Source organism: Bombus fervidus, chromosome 9 (genome assembly GCF_041682495.2).
Source record: "Bombus fervidus isolate BK054 chromosome 9, iyBomFerv1, whole genome shotgun sequence".
NCBI lineage: Eukaryota > Metazoa > Arthropoda > Insecta > Hymenoptera > Apidae > Bombus > Bombus fervidus.
Genome location: NC_091525.1, coordinates 8173041 through 8186029, shown reverse-complemented (window position 1 = coordinate 8186029; position 12989 = coordinate 8173041). Strand labels below are relative to the sequence as shown.

At 31.6% G+C, this 12989-nt stretch overlaps 1 protein-coding gene and 1 long non-coding RNA gene across 2 annotated transcripts; both read left to right on the top strand.

The window, feature by feature from the left end:
- The first annotated feature begins 345 nt into the window (after positions 1-345).
- On the top strand, positions 346-1576 carry Csl4 (exosome component 1 Csl4). Its single transcript, XM_072010695.1, has 5 exons — positions 346-487; positions 558-673; positions 893-1141; positions 1228-1309; positions 1364-1576. Exons 1-5 carry the CDS (start codon positions 451-453, stop codon positions 1474-1476), a joined length of 597 nt encoding a protein of 198 aa, XP_071866796.1. The 5' UTR covers positions 346-450; the 3' UTR covers positions 1477-1576.
- Positions 1577-2161: 585 nt separating this feature from the next.
- On the top strand, positions 2162-4728 carry LOC139990585 (uncharacterized). Its single transcript, XR_011800595.1, has 4 exons — positions 2162-2221; positions 4043-4108; positions 4213-4280; positions 4360-4728. It is a non-coding gene; the product is annotated as an uncharacterized lncRNA (long non-coding RNA).
- Positions 4729-12989: the final 8261 nt, after the last annotated feature.

Genomic DNA, 12989 nt, shown 5'->3' with positions numbered 1-12989 from the left:
CAAACGAGATACACCTATAATTCTGGCCATTAAAACCTCATCTGTGATTATAAATATCAATTTTTTGAAATATCATATTTTTCTGTTTATTAAATTTATTCTTTGTTCAACGAGTCAACGAGTGTTCTAATAAATTAGAAGAAGTAAATAAATTCACGTGATCAAAATCTAGGGGAAACAGAATCGAATTCACAAATTTAAGATAACATAAAAGGTTACTTTTTGAAATATTAGCTTTTTAAGTAGAAAACTATAAAATATATCAAACTTATTTAATGTAAATTTATCTTTAAAGATCATAATTTATTAGTAACTACCAGCTAATAATAGTATATTTTACATTAAATTACATTAAATCGTATATAACACCCAAACTATTTACAAGCTATGTTTATTACTTCATTGGTACATTACATGCACGAAATAAATTCGTTTTAATTTTATAACAATATGGACAAAGATAAAGACATTATCGTATGCGTGCCAGGTAATTATATGTCCAACATGAGAGAGAAAATTATATGGTTAAAGAATAAAAATGGAATATTTTTCTATAGGACAGAGGTTATGTGTCTCTGACAAATATAATATTGCTGGACCAGGAACTTATGAGCAACAAGGCTATATCTATTCGAAATTAGTTGGTGTAGTAAAATTAATACAAAAAGAAAATGTGAGTAAGGAATTAAAATGATTTAAATAGCAATACAAATTAGACATTGTTGGATATTAGTCAAACTGTGTTTCATTATGAAATATCTTTATTGTAATTTTTAATTATTAATTACATTAAACATTATTCAACACTGAGATTTATTATATAAATTTCATATATTATATATTAAATAATTATTTTTAATAATAATAATAATAATGATATATTAAATTTCAGACTCGTACCATAGAAGTCCATGGAATAACAGAACAAAGCATTGTTCCTGCACCTGGTGATATTGTAACAGCTATGGTTACTATTGTTAATCAGAGATTTTGTAAATGTAGTATAAAATGTATAGGTGACATTGTATTGACAAGACCTTATAGAGGAATTTTAAGGAAAGAAGATGTTCGTGCAATAGATAAAGATAATATTCAAATGTATAAGTGCTTTAGACCTGGAGATATTATTCTTGCAAGAGTTGTATCCTTGAGCTCGTTTGTAAAAAAAAAAAAAAAAAATATGTTATTGGTGATAAAATTTTGAATAATTTCCTATGCATTAATTAGATGCCAATGACAGAAGCGCATACTTATCAACTAAGTACAGCAGAAAATGAATTAGGTGTAGTGATAGCACATAGTGAGGAAGGTAAGTAAACAAAGGTAAAATTATTTTCTGTTCTTAATAATCTTCGTGTTACAGGTGTAGCTATGATACCCATTAATTGGACACAAATGCAATGTCCTAAAACATTGCGAAAAGAATTCAGGAAAGTAGCAAAAGTTGTGCCAGAACATGTTGTTGCAGAGCAATAATTTAATACCAATTTAACATTAATCATTTTTCCTTTTATTATTTTTGTTTACTAAAAAAGATACAAAAGAAATAGAATAAACCATCATTTTATATACACAAGTGTCATTTATATATTTTTAATATTTAATTTATTCGAAATATTTATTTATAAATAAGTAGTTATATAATAGAGATTAAGTTGATTAGTAGTGGCTTACCGAGTGAATGACCACGACAAAGAATGTTTTGTATTGTATAAAATAAAAATTACAACATCAATTCCGTTTTGAGGGAAAAATTGTAAATTATTTTCATATAAAATAATAACAAATTTTTTGAAATTTTATTATACTTGATTATAATTATATTATTTTATATTTATAATTTTAATTTTAATTATAATCTTATTATAATACTTATTTTATTATAAAACTTTTAATTCTTGCTTAAATTAATTATTATTTTTATATTATGTTAATTCTATTTTATATTATATTAAATAGGAAACATAATTAAGTTTAATTATATGTTATAAATATCTAATTATATGTAATTAAATTGTAATGAGTCTGATTCGCTGAAACCGTATTTCCTACAAACAATACATAATGTAGAACCAATGAGAATTCACTGATTCAAACACGCTCAATTTGCCGCCGGGCGATACTTCCTCTCCACGCAACGAAATTGAGTGGTCGAACTGTGGCGCGGGGAGCCATTTACTTGTCGAAAATCGGAGTGTCAAAACTTATTAATTTATGTGAGGTGTGTAATCTATTATAATAGCGTTATATTTCCATATTTCAATTCCAATTCCAATTCCAATTCTGTAGCCTTTATTCATTACTATTAGGTTTGTTTCATTAACACAAGTTCATCTATTAATGTATTGAATATTATTATAACAAAATTAATTAACTTAAATACTACTTTGTTTTTGCGTTTCCTTTGATCATGTATTTGATCATTACAGTTACTGATAGCTTATATTATTTGCTTTTTTTTTGGGACAGATTTTGAAATATGTTATCGTTTAATTTCAATATATGTAATTGATTCTGATTTTATATATTTGTTTGAAATCGTCGATTTTCTTGTGTGCAAATATTGGTTAATGGCGGGAAAGACTCTTATTCTGTAAGAATTCAAAAAGTGACGCCATAATGATTGACAGTCGATTTGGTGGTTTCTGATAGAAATTTGGTAATGTTTCATTCATTTTGATAAAAGCAGTCTTATACATACGTTTATATTGTTATTTTATTGGATTATTGGTAAAATATTGGGTAATATTATATAATATTATTTATATATATATATATATATATATATATATATATATTTGATACGTACGATAATATACGATAATATAATAAAAAATTTTGTTTTTCTTTAAGAATGCTAAGACCAAATTAAAAAACACTAGAGATATTATTTTGTTAGTTTGAATAATATATCATTCTTATTTCACATAAATTGATCGAATTATTTCTTTCTTTTAATATATATTCTAAATTAGCGCTCTAAGTAGTTAAACAACTTAGATTTTTAAAATAAATTTTGTATTTTAAACCAAATACACCAAATTTTGTTAGATTTAGCATTAAATCAATTATATTGGATTTATAATATTTTCTAATATTTGATAATTGAATGTTATTTTGAGATATTTTACAATATTCATATATAATATTTTATATTTATTGATATCAATTTTAGATACATATTCCAATCTGGTAATATTAGCTATGATACTTCGAAAAACAAGAATAATAAACATTTATGTTCATAGCTTTATAAGAACACCAGTACATTTGTAAACAAACGCTCAGAAGGGAGAAGAAGGAAAGTTTACTTTTTTTCTGCTTCCATCCCCAACTAACACCTTTATTTTCAAAAAATATTTGTGGTCGCATGCAATGCGATCAGTAAAGTCAGTATTTGTTCTGTAATAATAGTAGTGATATTTTTCAGAGCGCAGTAGCTCTTAAATAATTGTAAATTTAACTAGAATTTTTATGCGAAATTAGACTCAGTGTTTGTTCGTCGATTTTTAACAAAACGCACGTTTTAGTAATTTTTTACTTTTATTTTTACTTTTTTATTTTTATCTATTTTTAATTTTTATTTACTTTTAATTTTTAATATATTACTATTTTTTTACTATTTTTACTATTTTTAAATATTCGTTTTCGGTATTAGAATTGGAGGTTTCGTAAGAGTATGTAATCTCTCCAGGATATCAACAATGTAAATATCTATGTATATTTTAATTTATTTTATTCTCTGCGTTTTGCTTGAATTGCTACTAATTAAAAGAGACATAATTTAAGAAGTCTAGAAATTTCTTTTTCTGTTAAAATTGAGTTGTAAAATAGAAATGTGTCTAACATGCTCAAAAAATAATTAGATTTTCAATCTCTATATTTGAAACTTTTACATTAGAGTTTCGATTATTATAGCTATTAGAGATTAGTTCCATCGAAGTTCCAATTTTAGTAAAATATTCCATCTCTTACTATCTCAAATTTTTTAAATAAACTTTGTACTTTTAAGAATATATTATAATATTTCTTGTTTCTTTAGATTCTTTCACTGTTCCTACTTCTTCCTACTTTTTGGTGAGAATCTAGTACAGCTAAAGCTAAAATTGTAAGTATTTTTGCACATTATATTTCAACTAATTCTATTAGAATATTACATTTCAGAATATTAAATTTTATTAACAAATTAGGATATATCATATTTTGTTACAGATTTTTCACAGTCCTCTCTTTCTCCTATTTCCTGAAAAGGAGGTAGTGATGCTACAAAAGTCAAGAATGTAAGTATCTTTGCACATTGTATTTCAATTAATTCTATAGTATTAAAAACAAATTCTAATATTTTACGTTTTATTGCAGATTTTTTACAGTCTAGACTTCAATCATGGCCTTTAAAATGACTTTTACTGAACTACTGTAGTAATGTTCTGTACATCTAATTGTGAGTTGTATGACTCCTCTTTAATGACAGCCCTCGCGATGACTTTCCTTGGGCTACCGCAGCATCGATGACCACGTTCCTCGCATTTATTGTGAGTCGCATGCGTTTTTGTTCCTCCGGTCACTCAATCATGTCGTAGGGCGAAAGGTCCGAATCGACACGGGTGACTGGTTGTATTATGTAGAATTTTTGCGAGCATAGTGATCGCGGATATTTATTATACCCGTGAGTAGTAACATTATCTTTGTGTTTTTATTTATCTATTAGCTAGGATAGGTTTTCTTGCATATCGCGTTATATATACTAATAACATGACTTTGATGATTAATTTTATATTGATATTATTAATATAACATTCTACAATATATAATATTAATATAATATTATATGATATGAATGATACGTTTGAATATGCATGGTTGAATATATATTCGACACATAATTGCTTTTAAAATCAGAATATAATTAAAATAGATATTTACAAATATATACATTAAATAAGATATTAATTTTCTAATACATGATAAGTATTGAAATGATTGCAATAAAAAATGCACTTATTCCACAATGATGATAACAATATATATGAATAATTTACAATTTCATTTTCATTTCATCATCAATTTCATTTTATACTAATATTTTAAACATTTTAATTATTTGATATTCATATTATAAATTCGAGTATAATTTTAGCTATAAAAGTATTAAAGTGTTGAATTATTCCCGTATGAAAATGTATGAAATTTTATGTGCAAGAAAAAACTTCGCGACAGGCAGATTTCAGAATCAAAGCAATAAATTGTGAACGCAGTATGTATAGTTTCGAAAATATGCTTTGATGAAGGAGTCGCTTGAGGATTAATTTACTTATACTCTATCATTGTTCATCGAATTTGATATTACTTGCATTGATTCCTGTTCTTTATTTTTAAATAAATATATTCATTATTTACTCATCTAGATTCAATATTTCAGTACTTCATTAAATCATAGTAAAATATAAAGTAAAGTCATTGAAATTTGAAATGAAATGAGGAAACACAAATTAATATTAGCCCGTTATGAAATACATATAAAATTAGATATGCTAATAATGCTTTTAGTTCAGGATTTTCAGGTCTAACCCCTTCCATGTTCATTGTCAGGACCTCACTCGCGTGCTCAGATGTTACTTGAGTGGGAGAAAGGCAATGGATATGATGATCATAGCTTATAAGTTTAACAATTTCTCAACGACTGGCGTTGCGTTGGTGTATCGTGCACGACGTATTTTCCACATTGTATGTGTGTGTTAGGTTATGGAATTGCGTCGTTTCAACCGTTACTCTATTCACTGTAATTCTAAGTATCCGAAAGATTTACAGATATAAGTATAGATAATAATATTGCCAATCTCACAATAATATTAAAATTATAATAACGGTATTAAATTTCGTACCAATTTTTTTAAAGAGATACATCTACTCTCTCAATCATAAATTTATTTTTAATTAAAATCGTGATATATACGTATTATTATCGCGTTTTACGCAATGGTCGCTAGCCATCGCCAGTTGATTTCAGGAAAATGGTACGTAAATTAGAGTGTGAAAATTGTGTGTCAAACTCGGGTGTCGGAGGCGTCCCGGGACGTCTCTCTAGTGTAGGCCTTTGCGCCCGGGTTATGTGTGAGAATCGTGGAGTGAATGTGTTGGTGTGCTTGTTTTGTCATTTTGTAAATTTTAAATATAGGTTCCCGGGTAGGATAGGTAGCATATTTTCTGGTATGAGTGTTAACTATAAGTAGGTAGGGCCGGGCAGGTTGGCACAGTCTCTCGTCGGGTAGGCGCGTTCTCGCGTGTCCAACCTGTTTCAGGATATTTGATTTGAAAAATTAACGGTGAAGCTGGCATCACGAATGGAGCATACCATTTGTCTTGAGCCTTGCCTATTGATTTTTCGAATATCGCGGACGTGGTCGCGAGTACGGAGTAGGTTCCGAAACGAACGTTTATTGCTCGAGCACACACATGCGAGCGAACAGCGATCGCTATGATCTTTGGTCGTCCATGTGCACTGGGAATAGCATCCGCGATTTATCTTTTTATTTTACTTTTATACGTTATTTTTTATTTTGCGATTAGAAAGACTCGAGCCTAGATTTAAGTTTCAGCGGGCATTGCGCCCGAAGAAAGAAGAGGCTATGAGCCGAAGAGGCCCGGCAAACTGCCGTTCAAGAGGGCAACTATCAATGACTCTTCATCCTCTGGGTCATCCAGAGCATGGAAAGTTATTCTCGTTACTACTTTGTCACTATGCTTGCTTTTAGTATTTGTAGTAGTAGTAGCTCTTTTTTTTTGACTGATGTATATATCGGTCCATCATCACATTGGGCAAATCGCGGTTTTTTTATATTAGTGTCGCGAGAGATTAATTACGGCTTGAATTAGAGTTACGAAATAATATCATGGCTTCCTATTAGTATCACGACAGACTGATTATGGTTCGAATTAGAGTTGCGAATTATGACACCGCGATAGTCCTTAGCAATTTTTATCATGAATTGTCAGAATTTCTTAGAGAGTAGTATGTACATATTAAAGTTTTTCTTGTTTCCTTTAAAGTTTCTTTCTTTATTCAAAGTTGTATGTAGAAATATTAACGTTTCATTAATTTTATAGTATTGCAGTTTGTAGCAACATAATATTTGAAATATCTTTTTCTTCATATATGTATACATATTAATTTAATTTTTTTTTTTTAATAATTAGTGTTGCGATTGTCTATCGCGACTGTTTTAATTGCTTTTCTAAGTAGAGTTGCGTTAATGAATGATCGCGTTTTTTGGAGTAGTGTTGCGTCTATATCATGCTCAATTTTTTTCCACTGAACTGTGGAAGCACGTTCCTGTTCTTGGAGCATTTTATCAATTTTATTCAATGATGCCATGTACATTGCATGTAGTACGTAAAGAGAAGTGAAGAAATATGTAATAACAAAATATTTGAATTATACACCTTGAAGATCTTTCGGTAAATCAAAAAACTAATTTGAATTTGAGTTCTTAGTTTCAGAAATCTCTGTACGACCAATAGAGACGGATATGGACTACCTCAAGCTACATTCAAGGTATACAAGATTTTAAAATATAGATGATTCATATCATACATACACATAATATACGATTTCCCTTTTCCTTTATTATATTTAGGTGCTTATGTAAGTCAGACATATAAAAATCTTTAGATTTCTGGTTAACACATTAAATTAGACTTATAATCAGCTAGGACATATCTTAAATTGAATTAAACCCGTGATTAGATAAAAGGTTTATAAATAAAATAAGATTTATATGGTTAGATAGTTTATATTTAATTAGATCTATGCGTAGACTATATAAATTACAATCTGAGCACATAACTACTTACTAATAGGGAAACATTGGTTTGATATTGTTAGAAAGCAGTGCCTCTTAGTAATATTAATCTGTGCTTATGTAACTACTTACTTATGTTATGAATTAATGCGTGGATAATTCAGCATGATATTTTAAAAAATAAAATAATGCGAAGTAGATAAACAGAAAGTAAGTGGATAATTTGGTAGGTAGTATAATTCCTTATGAATCATATTCTACTTTTGTTTCATATTTGAAGTATCAGTTACTTTACATTTGCATTGCAATGGAACTGTAAAATAATGATGCAAATACGAAACGGTGTTTCATAGAGAGTTGTACGATAGTTTAAGATGTAGTGGTAAGTTTAAATGGATAGTATATCTATTCCCAAGAACCCGCAGTCGGTAATACCTCGAACATACCCCTTAGTTAGAATATTCGTAGCTAAAGATTCTTATTTTATCGTTCATTCGATAAAACATTATATATTGTGATTTAGTTCTTTGAAGTTTATGTCATAATATGTGTTGTATGTATAGTATGTTTTTCTACAACATGTTGTCTTATTACCTGTTTGTAAAACATTCACGAATCGAAATTATACATATTATGCGTCTGATTTCTGATTTAATAAAGGGGGATTAAGAATGGGATTAAGTATAGTACTGATTTGAATTGAAATCGAAGTCTTGTATAAAATTATAAATAAAATATAAGAAAAGATATCTTATAGTCGTAACGAATTATAGTATTTCGTACTCGATCTTTACAATTATATTAAAACTAAGGTTTCAAACAAATGACGCTTATTAATTAAATTATTAAATTAAGAATTAAAGCTTAAAATAATTAAATTAAAAGAATTAAAGCTTAAAAGAATTAAATTAAAAGAATTAAAGCTTAACTATAATGTCTCAAATTAACAGTCCAACATAAAACTAAGATTCAAGATTAAGACTTTAAACTAAGATTTAAAATTAACAATTAGGCTTTAAAAAAAGAATAAGTCCCCCGCGTTTCCTCGCAGTCCCTCGTCATCCAATAACTAACTAAGTATTAGCGTAGTTCTTAGCTTGGTATCGTTTTCCAAAAAAAAAAAAAAATTATTAATCAGTTGATTAATTTTTGGAAAACGATGCCAATTACCAGATCTCACCACGAGGAGGTGACTACGCACAAGATCCGCCCATGAGTTATTTAACATTACGCATAAATCTCGACATTCAAGCTATTAACAAGAATGTCGAGTACTTACCCTACTTGATCATGGGCCTGCGTAAAGAGAAGGTTGTTTCGTAGCGTAACTGCGAAACACTTATCTCCCACGCAGCGCTTACATGAATCTTTACAAACGTAAAACTACTGCCAGCATTCGATATCACAGACACATTGGTTTAACTTGGAACGAGAAAAGAAGTGAAGCTATTGACACGGTATATACCATTTCGTGCCTTGCAAAAGGGACATACGAGTCGCTGTATTAAACTGCTTAATATTCTATTTTCGTGACACTAAACTTTTGATAATACCTATTTTGACGGAAAAGTGGGAAAACAAGAAGCCCAAACAATCAAACGATAAAAGAAGAATCGCGGCGCACCCGGAACGAACGAGATCGCGATCTCTCGAAAGAACTAACAAACCTACGCGACGTACCCCCGTACACGAGATAACCCCAAGGTTCAGCGGAAAGCACAAGAATTGATTGTAACTCGATTCTCGTTTCGCCGTTCGAAACTTACACGAGTCACAGTCGATGGCGCAGACCAATGATGCCAGTGATCCACTGGTGATCCAGCTGTGTGATCCGATGCAAACGTCGAGCAGTAATCGAGCAGTCACCAAGACAAAGGTGTCTTTGGGGCAACTTACGAATCCAAAGAGTTGTCTAGTGCACGTTGACTTGCACGCACTAGGAATACGCGCGGGCGAGTACACTACACAACAGTTTGAAACAACTGAGTGATCGCGAACCAATAAATCGCGAGTACAATTTCTCCAGTGTGTAAGCGAGGGAAGAGGGACGACATTTTTCTTTTTTCGTTCCAAGATAGATAAGTATCGTTGTACAGAATGGACTAACAATGCACTTAACGTAGGTATCTAGCTTACGATTAATTTAGGCTAAAACGCACGATTCCCACGGTGTCCAACGTTGTCCCACGGTGTCCAACGTTGTCCCACGGTGTCCAACGTTGTCCCACGGTGTACAACGGTGTCCAACGTTGTCCCACGGTGTCCAACGTTGTCCCACGGTGTACAACGGTGTCCAACGTTGTCCCACGGTGTACAACGGTGTCCAACGTTGTCCCACGGTGTACAACGGTGTCCCACGATGTCCCACGGTGTACAACGGTGTCCCACGATGTCCAACGTTGTCCCACGATGTCCAACGGTGTCCCACGGTGTCCAACGGTGTCCCACGATGTCCAACGGTGTCCCACGATGTCCAACGTTGTCCCACGATGTCCAACGTTGTCCCACGGTGTACAACGGTGTCCAACGTTGTCCAACGTTGTCCCACGGTGTACAACGTTGTCCCACGATGTCCAACGTTGTCCCACGGTGTCCCACGATGTCTAACGGTGTACAATGGTGTCCAACGTTGTCCCACGGTGTCCAACGTTGTCCCACGTTGCAGTCCAGTATAGATCATCCAAAATCCTTTTCGTGGCTTTTGGAGATTCACACTGGACTAACGGTGTCCCACGGTGTCCAACGTTGTCCCACGGTGTACAACGGTGTCCAACGTTGTCCAACGTTGTCCCACGGTGTACAACGGTGTCCAACGTTGTCCCACGTTGCAGTCCAGTATAGATCATCCAAAATTCTTTTCGTGGCTTTTGGAGATCCACACTGGACTAGCGGTGTCCCACGATGTCCAACGTTGTCCCACGATGTCCAACGGTGTCCCACGGTGTCCAACGGTGTCCCACGATGTCCAACGTTGTCCCACGATGTCCAACGGTGTCCCACGATGTCCAACGGTGTCCCACGATGTCCAACGGTGTCCCACGATGTCCAACGGTGTCCCACGATGTCCAACGGTGTCCCACGATGTCCAACGGTGTACTACGGTATCTAATGGCGTCCCACGTCGCAGTCCAATCTAGATCATCCAAAATTCTCTTTGTGTCTTTTGATGATCCAAACTGGACTGTATTAGCGTAGTTCTTAGCTTGGTATCTAATTATTGTACAATGTTTGTACTGATCAATGTAGTTGTTTTCCAAAAATTAATCAATTGATTAATCTGCAAAAACGATTATATCGATCAGTACAAACACTGCACAGTAATTCGCAACTGTACTGGCAATATTCGGTATCAAAGACACATTTCTCTAACTTGGATACGAGAGAAGGAAAATGAAACTATTGACACTGCATATACAATTTAGAGTCTTGCAAAAGAGACATACGACTTATGAAGATATGGAAAAGTTATATACTTCAATGTGACCACAATATGCTTCTCTTAAAAATGGGAAAACAGGAAGAAGCCTGAGCAATCAGACAATGAATGAAAAATCATTTGGGTATCTAACATACATATTTAATATGCTATGAAATGTCCAAATATGTAACTGAAATGTATTTTCTGTAAATTGATAAATGTGAAACAAACTCATTTACTAGATTTGGTATACGAAAGAAGCAAGCATCTTTAAAACGAGAACATTCTATACATGAAAAATAAACTACTAATAATGGTCAATTATAAATCAAATTAATATTGATTAAATTTTATCAAATATAGAGAATCATTTGTATCTTTTTAATCGAAACTAGGGTTAATTTGAAAACAAGAATTTTAAGTAATTGAATTTAAACTGAATTAAAAATTGAAAAGATCATTTGAAATAAGTTGAGATGAGAGAAAATCCGATTATTATAAAATCATTTGCTTTGTCTTTTAACTTTTAACAGTGCCTGTTATTTCCTACAACAACATAGTGACTTGCAACATAGTGAACCGAAAGATATGCACATAAATCATTTTGTGCAGAATTTTTGTTATAAACGAACGATGATCGCGAATGAACTTTTGTTTCATGCAAATGAAATTCGAATATTTATAAAATTCTACATTACTGTTAAAAGATTGAAAATATCACGGACGAAAAAATTCTAGAAGTTATTGTTCTAAGAACGAACAATCACCAGCATTAATTCTAATGGCAATGAATTAAATTTTAAAAAATATTTCAAGCCTTCATAACAACATTAAGATATTTCATTATAATACTTTGTTACGCACGAAATCGCTCACAATTCCATACATGTACATATATATATATATTATACATTCGTAATAAAGTTCTATATTTTAGCAGTCATGGTAACGTTAACGCTGACAAAGGAATATGTCTTATAGCAGTATTTTCAGTAATAAACGTAGTAACAAGGGGCGCGTTAATAAGGGGCGCTGGGAAAGAAACAAAGCAGTAGCCAGAAGGGCTATTAAAATTCGATCATGTTCCACTCTATTTAAACCCGATCAACAAACCGTGAGTGGAACGAAATATTCTTGTTTCGCAACGCTAATTTACTACTAATATTTATGAAGCAGAAAATTCTCAAAATCAAACGCGACGAGTGCTTCGTTATATCTGCAATATAACTAAATCTATCATTAAAAAAGAAAAAAAAAAATTCTGACAATTCCCGAAATTTGATACGCAACGCTAATAAATATAAATCTACGCACTCGTATTTAAGCAATACGCAACACTAATAACGAGAGATCAAAGTGCAACCATTTAGGAGGTTGCTGATGAACGATCACACTTGTACAGCTCTTGCAGCTGTAGCATGTGATCCAGGAACAGTGTCCGACAAATGTAGTCGGAGGGTTTGGGGATTTCGTAAACGCAATTCTACTTTACAAAACGCGATCATTCATTATCGCAACGCTAACAGGAAAAATTAATAGAAATCGCGATGAAACAATATCGCAACGCTAACTCTTAAAGTGAATTTAATGAAAATTACTATTTATTATATGAAAAATATTCTGGTATTGCTACTTGCAATACTATAAAATTAATTGAGAACTAACATTTTTATAATCTAATTTTAAACAATAGAAAACAGGATAAATTCTGATACGAACAATTTTCTAAAAAGTTCTAAAGTTCATAATAAAAATTGCAAAAGACAACCGCG